This window comes from Elephas maximus, chromosome 20 (assembly GCF_024166365.1).
Source record: "Elephas maximus indicus isolate mEleMax1 chromosome 20, mEleMax1 primary haplotype, whole genome shotgun sequence".
Taxonomy (NCBI): Eukaryota; Metazoa; Chordata; class Mammalia; order Proboscidea; family Elephantidae; genus Elephas; species Elephas maximus.
In genome coordinates this window covers 75,232,230-75,246,847 of record NC_064838.1, presented here as the reverse complement: position 1 = coordinate 75,246,847, position 14,618 = coordinate 75,232,230, and the positions used below count along the sequence as shown (strand labels likewise).

The 14,618-nt window shown below is 36.2% G+C and overlaps 1 protein-coding gene across 1 annotated transcript; it reads left to right on the top strand.

Moving 5' to 3' along the window:
• The first annotated feature begins 8,269 nt into the window (after positions 1–8,269).
• Positions 8,270–8,971, top strand: LOC126063664 (olfactory receptor 4C16-like). The gene has a single exon (XM_049862088.1). It carries the CDS (start codon positions 8,270–8,272, stop codon positions 8,969–8,971), a length of 702 nt encoding a protein of 233 aa, XP_049718045.1.
• Positions 8,972–14,618: the final 5,647 nt, after the last annotated feature.

The following is a 14,618-nucleotide window of genomic DNA, read 5'->3' as shown; positions in this document are numbered from 1 at the left end:
GAATAAAATCAAACCCATCAGTGGAAACAGACGATGGAAAAGCTCTATATCATCAATCAGAACAAGGCCAGGGGATGGCTTCGGAACAGACCATAAAGTCCACATATGCAAGTTCAAGTTGAAGCTGAGGAAATGTAGAACTATTCCACAAGAGCCAAACTATGACCTTGAGTATATCTCATCTGAACTTAGAGACCATCTCTGGAATATATTTGAGGTATTGAACACTAATGACCAAAGACCAGAGGAGTTGTGGAATGACATCAAGGATATCATACACGAACAAAGCAAGAGGTTATTAAAAGACAGGAAAAAAAGAAAAGACCAAAATGGATGCCTGAAGAGGCTCTGAAAATTCTCTTGAATGCAGAGAATTTAAAGAGAATGGAAGAAATGATGAAGTAAAAGACTTGAAAAGAAGACTTCGAAGGGGAGCAGAAGAAGACATAGTGAAGTATTATAATGACATGTGCAAAGACCTGAAGAGAGAAAATCAAAAGGGCAGAACATACTTGGTATTTCTCAAGCTGAAGGAACTGAAGAAAAAATTCAGTTCTCGAGTTGCAATATTGAACGATTCTATGGGCAAAATACTGAATAGCACAGGAAGTATCAAATGGAGATAGAAGAATACACAGAGTCACTGTACCAAAAAAGAGTTGGTTGACTTTCAAACATTTCATGAGGTAGCATATGATCAAGAACCAATGGTACTGAAGGAGGAAATTTAAGCTACATTGAAAACAATGGCGAAAAAGAAGGCTCCAGGAATGAGAGAATACCAATTGAGATGCTCAACAAATGGATGCAGCACTGGAAGTGATCACACATCTATGCCAAGAAAATTGGAAGCCAGCTGCCTGGCAAACAGACAGGAAGAAATCCATATTTATGCCTATTCCAAAGAAAGGTGACTAAATGGACTGTGGAAATTATGGAACAATATCATTAATATTACCAAAACCCATTGCTGTGTAGTCATATTTGAAACATAGGGACCCTATAGGACAGAGTAGAGCTGCCCCATGGGGTTTCCAAGGAGTGGCTGGTGGATTCAAACTGCTGACCTTTTGGTTAGCAGCCTTAGCTCTTAATCACTGAGCCACTCACATGCAAGTTAAATATTGCTGAAAATCATTAAAAAGTTGTTGCAGCAGTACATGGACAGGGAATGACCAGAAATTCAAGTCAGATTCAGAAGAGGACATTGAAGGAGGACTATCTTTGCTTATGTCAAACAGATCTTGGGTAAAAATAGAGAATGCTGAAAAGAGGCTTACCTATGTTTTATTGAATGTGCAAATGCATTCAACTGTGTGGATCATAGCCAATTATGGATAACATTACAAAGAATGGAAATTCCAGAACACTTAATTAAGCTCACAGGGAAACCAGACAGAACAAGAGGCAGTTGTTGGAACAGAAAAAGGGAATGCTGCATGGTTTGAGGTCAGGAAATGTGTGTGGTCAGGGTTGTATCCTTTGACCGTACTAATTCAATCTGAATGCTGAGCAGATAATGGTAGAAGCTGGGCTATTCAAAGAAGAACAGAACATCAGGACTAGAAGAAGACTCCTTAACAACATGCGTACTATGTAGATGACAAAACCTTGCTTGCTGAAAGTGAAGAGGACTTGAAGAAATTACTGATGAAGATCAAAGACTATGGCCTTCAGTATGGATTACGCATCAATGGCAAGAAAACAAAAATGCTCACAACTGGACCATTAAACGATATCACAAAAAACGGAGAAAAGATTGAAGTTGTCAAGGATTTTGTTTTACTTGTGTACACAAAGAAGACCCAAGGAAGCAGCAGTCAAGAAATCAAAACACGCATTGTATTGAGCAAATCTGCAAAAAAAAAAAAAACTCTTTAAAGGCTTAAAAAACAAAAATGTCACCCTAAGGACTAAGGTATACCTGATCCAAGCCATATTGTTTTCAATCACCTCTAATGCTTGTGAAAGCTGGACAATGAATAAGAAAGACCAAAGAAGATTTGATTCCTTTCAGTTGTGGCATTGGCAAAAATACGGAGTATGCCATGGACTGCCAGAAGAATGAAAAAATCTGTCTTGGAAGCAGTGCAGCCAGAATGTTCCTTTGAAAGGGAGGATGATGAGACTATGTCTCACATAATTTGATATGTTATCAGGAGGGACAAGTCCCTGGAGAAGGACATCCCCTTTGGTACAAGTGTCAGAGAAAAAGAGGAAGACTCTCAACGAGATGGATTGACAAGGGCTACAACAAAAGGCTCAAACATAACAAGATTGTGAGGATGGCGCAGGAGCGGGCAGTGTTTTCTTCTGCTTTACATAGAATATCTGTGAGCCAGATCTGACTTGAAGGCACCTAATAACAAAATAACAACAAAATCAAAAAATTTACCTAGTCATGTCATGTTTGCTAAGATCAATTTGTTCCCATTGAGTTTTCAATATTCTTCTCCCAAAATCTTAACAATTTTCTTTAATTGGGTTGATACCTCTCAGAATTAGAATATTCCATATTCAGATTAAAAAAAAAAATCTTAGGCTTTGGGTTTGAGAAAAATATTTCAAAATTTTCAATCCACCTTAAATTTATGTATTTTCCCTAAAATGGATGCTATTGTACTGTAACAAATATCATTTAATTTGTTGTGAGCTGCCATCCAGTAAGCCCCCAAACACAATGGATGGGATGCTACGTGGTCCTGTGCCATCCGCATGAGGGCTTACAGATTGAATCATTGTGATCCACAGGGTTCCATTGGCTGATTTTCAGAAGTAGATCACCAGGCCTTTCTTTCTAGTCCATATTAATCTGAATGATTCCCTGAAATCTGTTCAGTATCATAACAGTATACAAGCCTCCACTGAGAAATGAGTGATGGCTCTGCATGAGGTACGTTGGCCAGAAATCAAACCAGTATCTCCCACATGGAAGATAAGAATTCTACTGCTCAGTCACTAAAATCTACCCTCACACCAACCAGGATGTCTATAATAATTTTTAAAAAAAGGAAAATAAGTACATTTAAGTTTGACCTTATTTGCATTAAAACAGCAGAATAAATGCAATACAAATATATTTGTGGCCTTGGTAATTTAAGCAGAGAAAGACTCTTAATAAATTTAATGGATGCATTATGTTTTATTCCCGGCACAGAATGAAATAAGGCTATTTTATTTTTTTAATATTTTGGTCATTGGTCTTAAAATATATAAATGCTTAACATTATATATTTGATGCCATTTAAAAGAATTTTAAAAAGCACATTTAAAAGCCAAGCCAATAAACAAGTTAAATAACAACAACAAACGACGTTTATTTTTCCTAGTCTTGTCCGAGACCTACCATAGGGAATACTGGTGGGATTGTGCTCAGCTTTTTTTTTTCCTCAAGAGCCTTTAAAGCCTCCTCCTAATGCTTTCAGCGCAGCTTCTCCAGGAGTCCCCGGACCCCTCGTACTTAGAGAACTGGCCCTCGCTGCTCACTGCTGTATTGAAGCAAAAAAAGCAAGAGCAAAAGGCTCAGCTGCTTCTGACATTTCCCTGCAGTTTTGTAACATAGTTCTCATTCTCATTATGACTAAACCTAAAGTTAGTTTTTTGACATACTTATTTTAAATATAATTTCACATCTAGACATCAAGCTTGAAGATTTTTTCAAAGAGATGTATATATTATTTTGATAGAAAATTGTTTTTCCTGTATGCTGTCATGAGTCCAGAAACTCAAGAACATTCCTCCAGATATTGATTGGAATTGACAGATAACATGTGTGTGAGTTCCTTCCCTTTCTTTCCCTTCCATTCCCTTTTCTTTTCTTCTCTCCTCCTCTTCCCTTCTTTCTTTCTCTCTTTTTTTTTTTGCATACCCATATGCATTTAAAGCTATCTCTTTGAATATCCATAGAATCTACTTTTAAAATAATATTTTTTTCATGACTACTCAGAAAATATACATGGTTTTTAAGTATATTTTACATTCTTTAGATTCTTCTAATTTTGGTCACAGTTGGGAATGTTTATTAGTTTACAAGTCAAAGTAAACAGACCTGTTCTAACGGAAAATTGACCATGGGAATGCTATCTTGAAACCTGGCTCCTAAGTTGGGGCTCTTTGAATTTGGGACAAGAGGCTAAGGGAATCTGTGGAATGCTTTTTTACTCTACTTCAGATAGAACAGCAATGCTAAAAAGCTCTGTATATTTGAAAACGTTATCAAATGATTGAATATTAAAAGCAATAAGCAGAAAAAAATAGTAAGGGAATGAGGAAAGTTGATAATTGATAATTTTGATTAATAATTGATATAGTAAAAAAAAAGATTTGGTTAATAAAAATTACTTCTTAGCAGCTGGAAGATTTCATGCAGACCGTACTTCCGCTTTTACGGATGAGAAAATAGATGCCCATAGAGTCATCATAATAGTACCTACATACCTGTCTACCTACCTATGTGGTTGTTGTGGTTGCTGTTAGGTGCTGAGAAGCCTGTTCTTACTCATAACTACCCTATCTACAACAGAACGAAATACCAGATTATCTCAAATATCTCATAACCACCCTACGTACAACAGATCGAAATACCAGCTTCTTTATCTCAAATATCTCCCTGAAGAGGAATAGGGGACAGAAATGCATCTGACTAGTTATATTTACATTTCATATGAACCTGAAGGAAACCCTGGTGGCATAGACTTATAGGGTCACTATGAGTTGGAATCGGCTCGATGGCAGTGGTTTTTGGGATGAACCTGAAATTCAAATAGTGAAAATTCATGGAATATAATTGCTAGAAAATAGCATCTGTATATACATTTACTAAAGAGAGGAAACAATACTAAGAAAGAACAAGTTATGTAAAAGATGACTAAGAAAGAACAAGTTATGTAAAAGCACCCTGAACTCTATTACTGGATTGTGGTTTCTGTTTTATTTTGTATAATTCCATTCACCATATAATGCATTCTCCTTAAACCATGTTAAAATTGATGAACTTTTAATTAATTTTAATTACACAATATTGTAATATAATCTCCTAATAGAAGATTCATAATGTTTATAACACTAAAATTCCCTTTGGGCATTATGCCCTTTCTTCCCCAGAGGTAAAGATTTCTTTCCATATCTTTTTCAATGCATTTATAAGACACAGATACACATAGAAACTATATAGCATTCTATATCGTTTTTTTTTCAAGATGCAAGTTATCATACTGTGATGATTTTTGTGCACTTTATTAATTTTTAAAGTCATGAATATACTTTAGTGATTTATCCATGTTAGATGCTCAGAGAGATCCAATGTTTAAACTTCTGGGTAATTTTCAACAGTAAGGATGTATTTCACTTTATCTACATACTCTTACTGTTAGGTTTTTCAATTATTTCCAGTTCTCCCAATTTTTTAGCAAGGCTGCAATTTATGTCCTTTTGAATGCTTTCTGGGGTTATTTCACTAGATCTCATGCTGATTTCCTAAATCATCATCAAAATTTGATCTGGTCTGGTTTTTACAAAACGTATGAGTATTTCAGTGTTGTTTAGTTGGCATTTCCCTGATTTCAGTGAGGTTGAGTATTTTTGTATATGCTCGTTGACCAGTTATAATGTTCTTGTGTGTATTGCTTATTCAAATGCTTTGCTCTTTTGAAAAATTGTGTGGTGGTTGTGGTTGTAGTTGTATGCTGTCGATTCTGACTCATTGGACCCTTTGTGACTGAGTAGAACTGCTCCATTGGGTTTCTTAGGCTGAAATCTTTCTGGGAGCAGATCCCAAGATCTTTTCTCTGCAGAGCCGTTGGGCGAGTTTGAACCACCAACTCTTCGGATAGCAGCCAAGGACTTAACCAATGAGCCCACAGGGCTCCTTAAAATAGGGCTACTAATCTTTGTTATATTGATTTGTAGGAGTTGTAAATATTTAATCCCATTCCACCACTTTTTGAAACTCTTTATTCATATTAAGTTTTGTCATACAGAAGTTTTAATGTATTACAATTTTTCTTTATGAATTTGCTACCCTATAGTTATTCTTTCAATATTATTTTCTAGTTTGGTCTGATACATTTGTATCTTTTAAGCATCTGGAATATATAGCTTTTTGAATAATAAGTTAGTTCTCTTTTATTTATTTTTTTAGATGGAGATTCAAGTTCCTAACATCAGTTACTGAAAAGCCCATTATTTCACATTAATATGAATATCAACTTAAAAATAGAATTAAAGTTCATACATTTACGCTTGTGTTTTTTGAATGTCTGATCATATACCAACTGCCTGGTGTGCATGGTGACAACCCCTACTCCTAATGCCCCAGATCTAAATGTTTACGCCGAAAACCTGAATTATGAATATGAACTGTTAAACATTCGTCTTCTCTTTTTTAAATTGGAAATGCAAACTCAGGGACTTTGAGTGCTCTAGGAGGTGCTTTTCAGATTTTCAGAGATTGGAAGAAAAAAACAGAAATGAAGATATTTGAGATACCTTATTCCAAACTCACTGCCATCGAGTCAATTCCAACTCATAGTGACACTGTAGCACAGAGTAGAACTGCCCATAGGGTATCCAAGGCTGTAAGACTTATGAAGCAGACTGTAGCATCTTTCCACCATGGAGTGGTTGGTGGGTTTGAACTACCGATCTTTTGGTTAGCTGTTGTTATTAGGTGTAGTCTAGTCAGTTACAACTCATAGCAACCCTATATACCACAGAAGGGAACACTGCCCAGTTCTGCCATCCTTACAATCGTTATGCTTGAGTCTAATGTTTCAGCCTCTGTGTCAATCCATCTTTTTGAGGGTCTTCCTCTTTTCTGCTGACCCTGTACTTTACCAAGCATGATGTTCTTCTCCAGTGACTGATCCCTCCTGACAACATGCCCAAAGAATGTAAGATGCAGCCTTGCCATCCTTGCTTCTAAGGAACATTCTAGCTGTTAGCAGAAGAGTCTTTTAATCCTGTACCACCAGGGCACCTAGATATTACAAATTTTCAGAGAATATTCATTTATGTTTACTATAATATGTTAAGTTCTAAATATCATTAAGGTGTTTGAGGTAAAAGTAGATTATTTAGAATGTGGCATTTATAGGGTTGCTATGTTCAGAGCTGACTCCACAACAATGAGGTAAATAAGTGTTTCTTGCCCCCTTTTACAAGCTGGAATATCTTGAAATGAGTGTTCAGTAAATGACTGGGTGATATATTTATTGGTCCATGAGTGGTATAAACAGTTTGCACTCAACTAGTAACCTAAAGATTCAGGATTCAAACCCACTAAACAACAACACGGAGAAAAGTCCTGGTGATCTGTTTCTGTAAAAAATACATTAAAAAAAACCCAATGGAGTAGTTCTACTCTATAAGATATGTGATCTCCATGACTAGAATTGACTTGGTGGCAATGTTTTTTTCTTTTTTATTATATATTTATCAGTAATATACATTTATATAAGTATGCATCACTAATATGTAATACATAAATATGTGTAGAAATAAGATACTATTTTTGTGGACATGAATAGTGTGTGACTTTATATTTATAACATTAAATTCAAAAAGGAAGACAAATATATTCTAAATGCTGTCTGATAAACCAACTATGCAAAACATGGGCCCCAAGGTCTATTGAATGTGAAAAAAACTAAGTAAATAATACATTGGAATCATATATACTGATTTTTTAGTTATCAAATAAATCAAATCAATAAGAGCAGAAACAAGTCATATTAATATGGAGTTGCATTTTAAGAGTGATTCACGAAGTATCCTTTATAACTTATTTGAAATTTAAAATGACCCTATGGAGAGGTCATTAAAAATTGAGGGACAAAGAGATGACATGACTCATTAAGAATGTCCCTGATGAGGAATATTTATTTTTTGCTCAAAATATCCCATAACATCACATAGCACCACAAATTAACTTGCCTGAAACATTTCACACTGTTGCACAGCACCATACATTAATTCCTGTATTTTTTGTTTTTTCAGATAAAGCATTTCACGCTTCTACATTCTCCTCATTCACAAAATCATGCTGCTGAATAATAATGTGACTGAGTTCATTCTTCTTGGGTAGACACATCCCGTTAAAAAGAAAATATTGTTTGTCATTTTCTTGCTTTCCTACTTAGGGACATTGTTGGGTAACTCGTTGGTTATTGTTACCATCAAGACCAGCTGGGCACTTGGGAGTCCAATGCACTTTTTCCTCTTCTACTTATCCTTATCTGACACCTGCTTCTCTACTGCCATAACCCCTAGAATGATTGCGGATATCCTTCAGAAGAACATCACTATCTCTTTTAGTGAGTGCATTATCCAAATTTTTTCATTTCATTTCTTTGGCTGCCAGGAGATCTTGTTCCTTGTGCTGATGGCTGTTGACCGCTATGTGGCCATCTGTAAACCCCTGCACTACATGAGCATCATGAACCGGCGAGTCTGCAGTGTGTTGGTAGCTCTAGCCTGGGTAGCGTCCTGTGTGCATTCTTCAGTTCAGATTTTTCTGACCTTGCGTTTACATTTCTGTGGTCCCAATGTGATTGATCACTTTTTATGTGACTTGCAGCCCTTGTTGAAACTTGCCTGTACAGAAACCTATGTGACCAACCTGCTACTAGTGTCCAATAGTGGGGCCCTTTGCATAATGAGTTTTGTGGTGCTGATGCTCTCCTATGTTATCATCTTGCATTCTCTGAGAAACCACAGTGCTGAAGGGAGGAGAAAAGCCCTTTCCACCTGCATCTCCCATATCATCGTAGTCCTATTGTTCTTTGTTCCCTGTATATTTATATACACATGCCCCGCAACCACCTTCCCCGTGGATAAAATGATAACTGTGTTTTATACAATTGGAACACCTTTGCTTATTAACCCTCTGATTTATACACTGAGAAATGCAGATGTGAAAAATGCCATAAGGAAGCTATGGAGCAAGAAACTGATCTCAGAAGACCAAAGATAAATGGAAATTTCAAATTCTTCATACTTTTCATTGACCTAACATAATTCTACAAAGCATATTATCTTCTTATTGTGGTTTTCATAGAATTTTATCTTGGGGAATAAGTGCTACTTCCTTCAGGAAACTGCGTAATATGGACGCATACACTGGTTACTGTTGAGTCAATTTTAAGTAGAGGAAGAGACAAAAGCAGGTACAATTAAGTATGTAAGGCCAATTGCTTTAGATTTTTTACTACTGTTTCTCTACTTTTCTTGGGTAACCAGAATCACTTGTGGTTTTCTGTCCTTCTTCATGTTGATTTCTGGTGTCACTCCAGTATTAACCTAAAGGTTTACAGTTTGAAGCCACTTAGGAGCACTACAAATGAAAGGCCTGGCGATTCACTTCCATAAAGTTTAGAGCCAAAAAACCCTACGGAAAAATTCTCAGTAACGCATGAGGTTGCCATGAGTGGGTTTCAATTTGATGATGATAGTGTTTTTGTTTGTTATTTTTACTATTATTACAGTTAGCCCTCTATATGCTTAAATTCCTATCGTGGTAGATTTTATTTTTTCAGAACTGAATGTGACAATCCAGAGGAGGATTTTTGGGCTTTGAAACAGAAATATGTTATGTCACAGATAGAAAATTTTCGTGAATTTTCAATAAAATCCAGAGAAGAGAATAATGTGAGTAGAGGGACTGAAACATGTATAGGAAACCTATGTTCCTGCAGTGGGGATGGATACCAACTTTTGTCACTATCCATCTGACACCACAGTCTCTAGTTACATAATCTTTAAAAATCAATTTCAATTTAACTTCTTATTTGTATTTTTATCTGTACAGAAATTTTTATTTATATGAGAATTCTATATCAGTTTTTTGTAGTAAACTCTATTAAAGTTATTAAATTTGTATCAATTTTATGTACCAAGAGCTTTGACATTTCTTTAGCTTGAGAAAATGGGTATCTATTTTCTAGGTAAGGAACTATGGGTTCTACAATGAACTATAGTCACATATATACATCATTTTTTTTTTTTTTAGCTTCTGTGAGTTTCAAGGTAATACCCATCCCAAGTAGTTTACCATTGATTACAAAAGCTACAGTTTGATTCTGCTATTGAATGATTTGCATATTAGTAGTTTCTGGTTGGCTGAATTTTAGCTGATGTCTCCTATTTCAAGGCAAGGAAAAGATAAAAAGGGTGTGTGCATTTAATCCAATGTAGGTGTCTCCTCAGAAACGCTCCATCTATTATGTCTCCTGGACATGCTCTAAATATACAGCCCCTCCTGTCACCGTCATGAAATCTCCTGCAGGCAGAAATTGTGCTCTAGGTCAGAGTCAGAATTTTATAATAAACATGGTAGAACTGCAAAGAAGACTGAATGTGCAGCCTCAGCAGACTTCCTTTGTTGAAACCAGTGTCCTGACAGAGAAAGAATAGGATTCTGAGAACTAAACTTTTATGGGCAAAAATGACAACCATGAGCCCCAAAATTATTCTGCATCTCTTTGTTTGGCTTTCCCATGTGAGAGAATAGTCTTCCCTTGCCTTGATCCCATGCAATTACCTCATCTGAAGCAGTTGTCATACAGTGATAGATTTTATCCCCTAGATCTTCTGCCTAGATCTCATTACTTCCACACATTAACCACAAGCAAGTCTCAGGAAAGCCAAAGCAGTAAAGTACAATCCTTGCTCTTTTAGAAATGATATACATGCGGGAATTGGAGTACCTAGCTAACATATGTGGTGAGAAATAAGAAGATACTTTACTATGGAAGTTGATCTTGAAGGTGTTAGCATAGGGGGACAGAGCATAAGTTGGGAAATTGAAATTTTTTTGACATGAGGGCATTCACCAATAATTTGAGATTTGGTGTTCTGTCAAAGACATCTGGACCTGGCTCTTTAAATATACGTTTTAAGGTCTTGTGTTAGTTATCTACCTCTGCTGTAACATATTGCCACAAACATAGTGGCTTATAGCAATGCAAATTTATTGTATTAAGTCCTCTATGTTGGAAGTCTAACTTAGGTCTCGCTGAGATAAAACCAAGGTGTCAGTACAGTTCTATTTCTTCTGGAGGCTTTTCCAGATTCTAGAGGCCACCCACATTCCTATGCTTGGGATTTCCTTCCTAAATTTTCGAAGTCAACCACATGGCATATATTTGATAATTCTTCCGTTACCACATCTCCCTCTTTCTCCTCTGCCTCTCTTTCACCTTTAAGGATACTTGTGATTACATTCATTTTACTTGGATAATACAGGGTAATCTCCCTATTTAAAGTTAGATGATTAGCAACCTTAATTTTGTCTGTAACCTTAATTATAAATGCTTAATGGAAATTATTATTTCTTCACCTATAGATTGAAATGATAAATGCTTCAGATATAGATTGCACTTTCTGTCTCCACAGTGCCTCCAACTGTGTTTGAGGCTTATAGACTAAGTCATCCATTGACATGGTATCCCATAAACATTGCCTAGGACCTAACACCTATTGTGAACAACAGATATGTGAGATTGTGCTCGTGATCTCTGGCTTTTTAGATGTTTTCATGTATCCCAGAACCCCCATACATAGCGAACCTGACAGAAGACTTTAGAGACATATAAATAACTACTTTTGAATCCATGCCACTCATGGAGACCTTATGTACAACAGAAAAAATATTGCCTAGTCCTTCATCATCTTCAAAATTGCCAGCATGTTCAAGTCCATTGTTGTAGTTATTGTGCCAATCCATCTCACAAAATGCTGGCCCTTGCTGGCCCTCTACTTCACCAAACATAATGTTCTCTTCCAGTTATTGAACTCTCCTGATGATATGTCCAAAGCTTGCAAGTCAGACAATACTCTGTTGTAATCCATAACTTGTTCACTGGCTGATTTTTCAGAAATAGATCACCTTTCTTCCTAGTCTTAGTCTATGAGCTATGCTGAAACCTGTCCATCATGGGTAGAAGGGGTGTCTCCTGACTGTATGGAATAGAGACAGTCCCAGTATTACAAATGAGTTCCATTCCTAAATCTGCCTTTAGGTCAAATTTGTAAATAAGTCAGAAGAGTTAGGTAGGGTTCGTATCTAACATCAGTTATTCAACTGTTTGTCTTATTATATAATGTACAGTATACTTTTCTACATGTAAAAAAACATAAAAGAAACTTTTCCAGACACACTAAAATATCTTTAACAGAATCATACATTAACAATAAGCATGTTTTGATATTCAACACACAATAGTGCCCACATATGATAGTGTGTATCTCAAGATTTTAATATAGTAGGCTTTATGGGTTTGGTTCATAACTACTGGTTGTATGTAACTCCGATGCTCATAACTCTGACATGGCCTGTATAGCCTAGAAAATAAAATAATCCTCCAGTAATCCAGGGTAAATTTCACCCCTACATTCTGTGATAATTGGTTCTTCAAGCTTGTAACATCTCAGGAACTTCCCAGGTGAACTAACTTGCTTTTTTTTACTATCCTTCCTCAGATTGTTATAACTTTCTCAATGCTATTAAGTCCATTACCTACCATTATGCTTTGAAAAATGTGTGACACTCTCACAGCAAGAGGTATTTCCTGGGTTTTTGTGTGTGTGTGTGTGTGGTCATTGTGGACTAATATGCAAAATCCTTTTTCACTTGTATTTTAATGAGAGCTTAGAGAGGAAATAAATTTTTATGGATAGCTCACCGTGTTTAACAGAAAATGCTGTTCTTTTATTAAAATATGAACTTATGGTTTATTTTTCTCTTATACGAAGACATAAAAAGATGAAAACACAGTACATAATTTCACCATCTAGATGCCTCTATTTACATGGAAATATGAAATAATGCATGCATAAGTTCTGAAAATCCAAACATTTCAAAAATGTACAAAATGCAAAAAAATCTAATTATCCATTTCTCATTCTTTTGTAAAAAGGTAATCACTATGAATTGTTTCTTATTTCTTCCACTAAGAAATAATCATTTTTATAGACATAGGTGGAAGTCCTTGTATGGTTCAAATAGTTAAATGCTGAGCTATTAACCAAAAGATTGGAGGTTCAGATACATCCAGAGTAAAACCTGGCAATCTACTTCCAAAAGATCACAACTGTTGAAAACCCTGTGAAAAACAGTTCTTCTCTGGAACCCATGGGGTTACCATGAATTAGAATTGACTCAAGGGCAACATTCTTTGAAAATCAATAGTGGATAGGATTCGAGCTAGAAAATTTCTGATACACCTGTGGGGGGAAATAAGGAAGTGTGCAGCTGTATATACAAGGATTAAGTGAAAGTCTACATAATGAACTGTGGGCTCCTTTCCTCCCTCTGCTCCCAGAGTTCCAGCACACAGGTACACACTACCTCACTAATCTGCCTCTACCATGTGCATATGCCAGTTCAGGGATGGAGAGGTTTTCTTTTTTTAGGAGAAAATATGTGGCCTATATCATACTGCCTGATTACCTGCAAGTTATCCCCAAAACATACAAACCCTTCCCACACATTTAGAGATTCCAAAGAGCTTTTCATTTTGTCCCTTTTAAATATTACTTGAAAGTTTCTGCTTGCAGGTGGGATCATAGGATTAGTGAATTAGAAGACCAGTCAATAGAAACCTGTCTTTGAATTTAAAGAGGGATTTTTATTGCATGTATTGTGAGTAGTGACTCCTCTATTTCTCTTAACAATTCAGCTGAGTCCTAAAATTGAAAATTCAAGACTTTCTATTCCTATCGTTAGTGCTCATGGAGCCCTGGTGGCACAGTGGATAAGTGCGTGCATGCTAACTGAAAGGTCAGCAGTTCCAACCCTCAGTCTCTCCACAGGAGAAAGATGTGCAGTCGGCTTAAGTAAAGCTTGCAGCTTTGAAAACCCTATAGTGCAGTTCTACTCTTTACTGGAGGGTTGCTATGAGTCAGAATCATCTCAAGGGTAGCAGGTTTGGTTTTATTTTGGATTAGGTTACCAAAGTTTCTTATCTCATTCTTCATCCCAAGCAACTTGACATTGTATTTATGCCGACCATTTATTGTAGAGTTCTCTACACCTTTTCTGGTAAATGTTCTTCTCTTTATTTGCACTTCATCATGAAAGTATGGTGAATGCACTTAGTTATTTTACCTCTTGCCTGTCATAATAAAATTACAATTGTTATTTTGGAGATAATGAATCAGGTACTGGGTTTAAGTAGGTTTTATTTAGTTATTAAAAAGAGAGCACCGATCATTTTATTTTTGCAAAAGCATATTAATCATAACAGCCCTTATGGATCTAGGGGGAAACTAGAAATTATCAGTGCCTCAGGATGCTGGGAGTACTGGTGTGTCATCTCTCGTATTCTCTGAGCTTCTCCATGATTCATCTTTCTTCTCTTACCTCTCTTTTTCCTCAAAATATCTGCTTACATGTGTCTTTGGTTTTTAAGACAAGAGTTCTCCTTCTAGGAGTTCTACAAACTTCTCTTTCCTCCCTCCAGCTGATCAGGTTACCTAGTCAGAATTCCAGAGAGGAAAGTTGAATAAACATGCTTATAGTTGAGTAGCGTAATAGAGAAATTTAGATCATTGGCCATTCTATGGAGAATCTGTCCTAAGTCAAGATCCATTCCTGGTACAAACCACTGTGACTGGAAGGG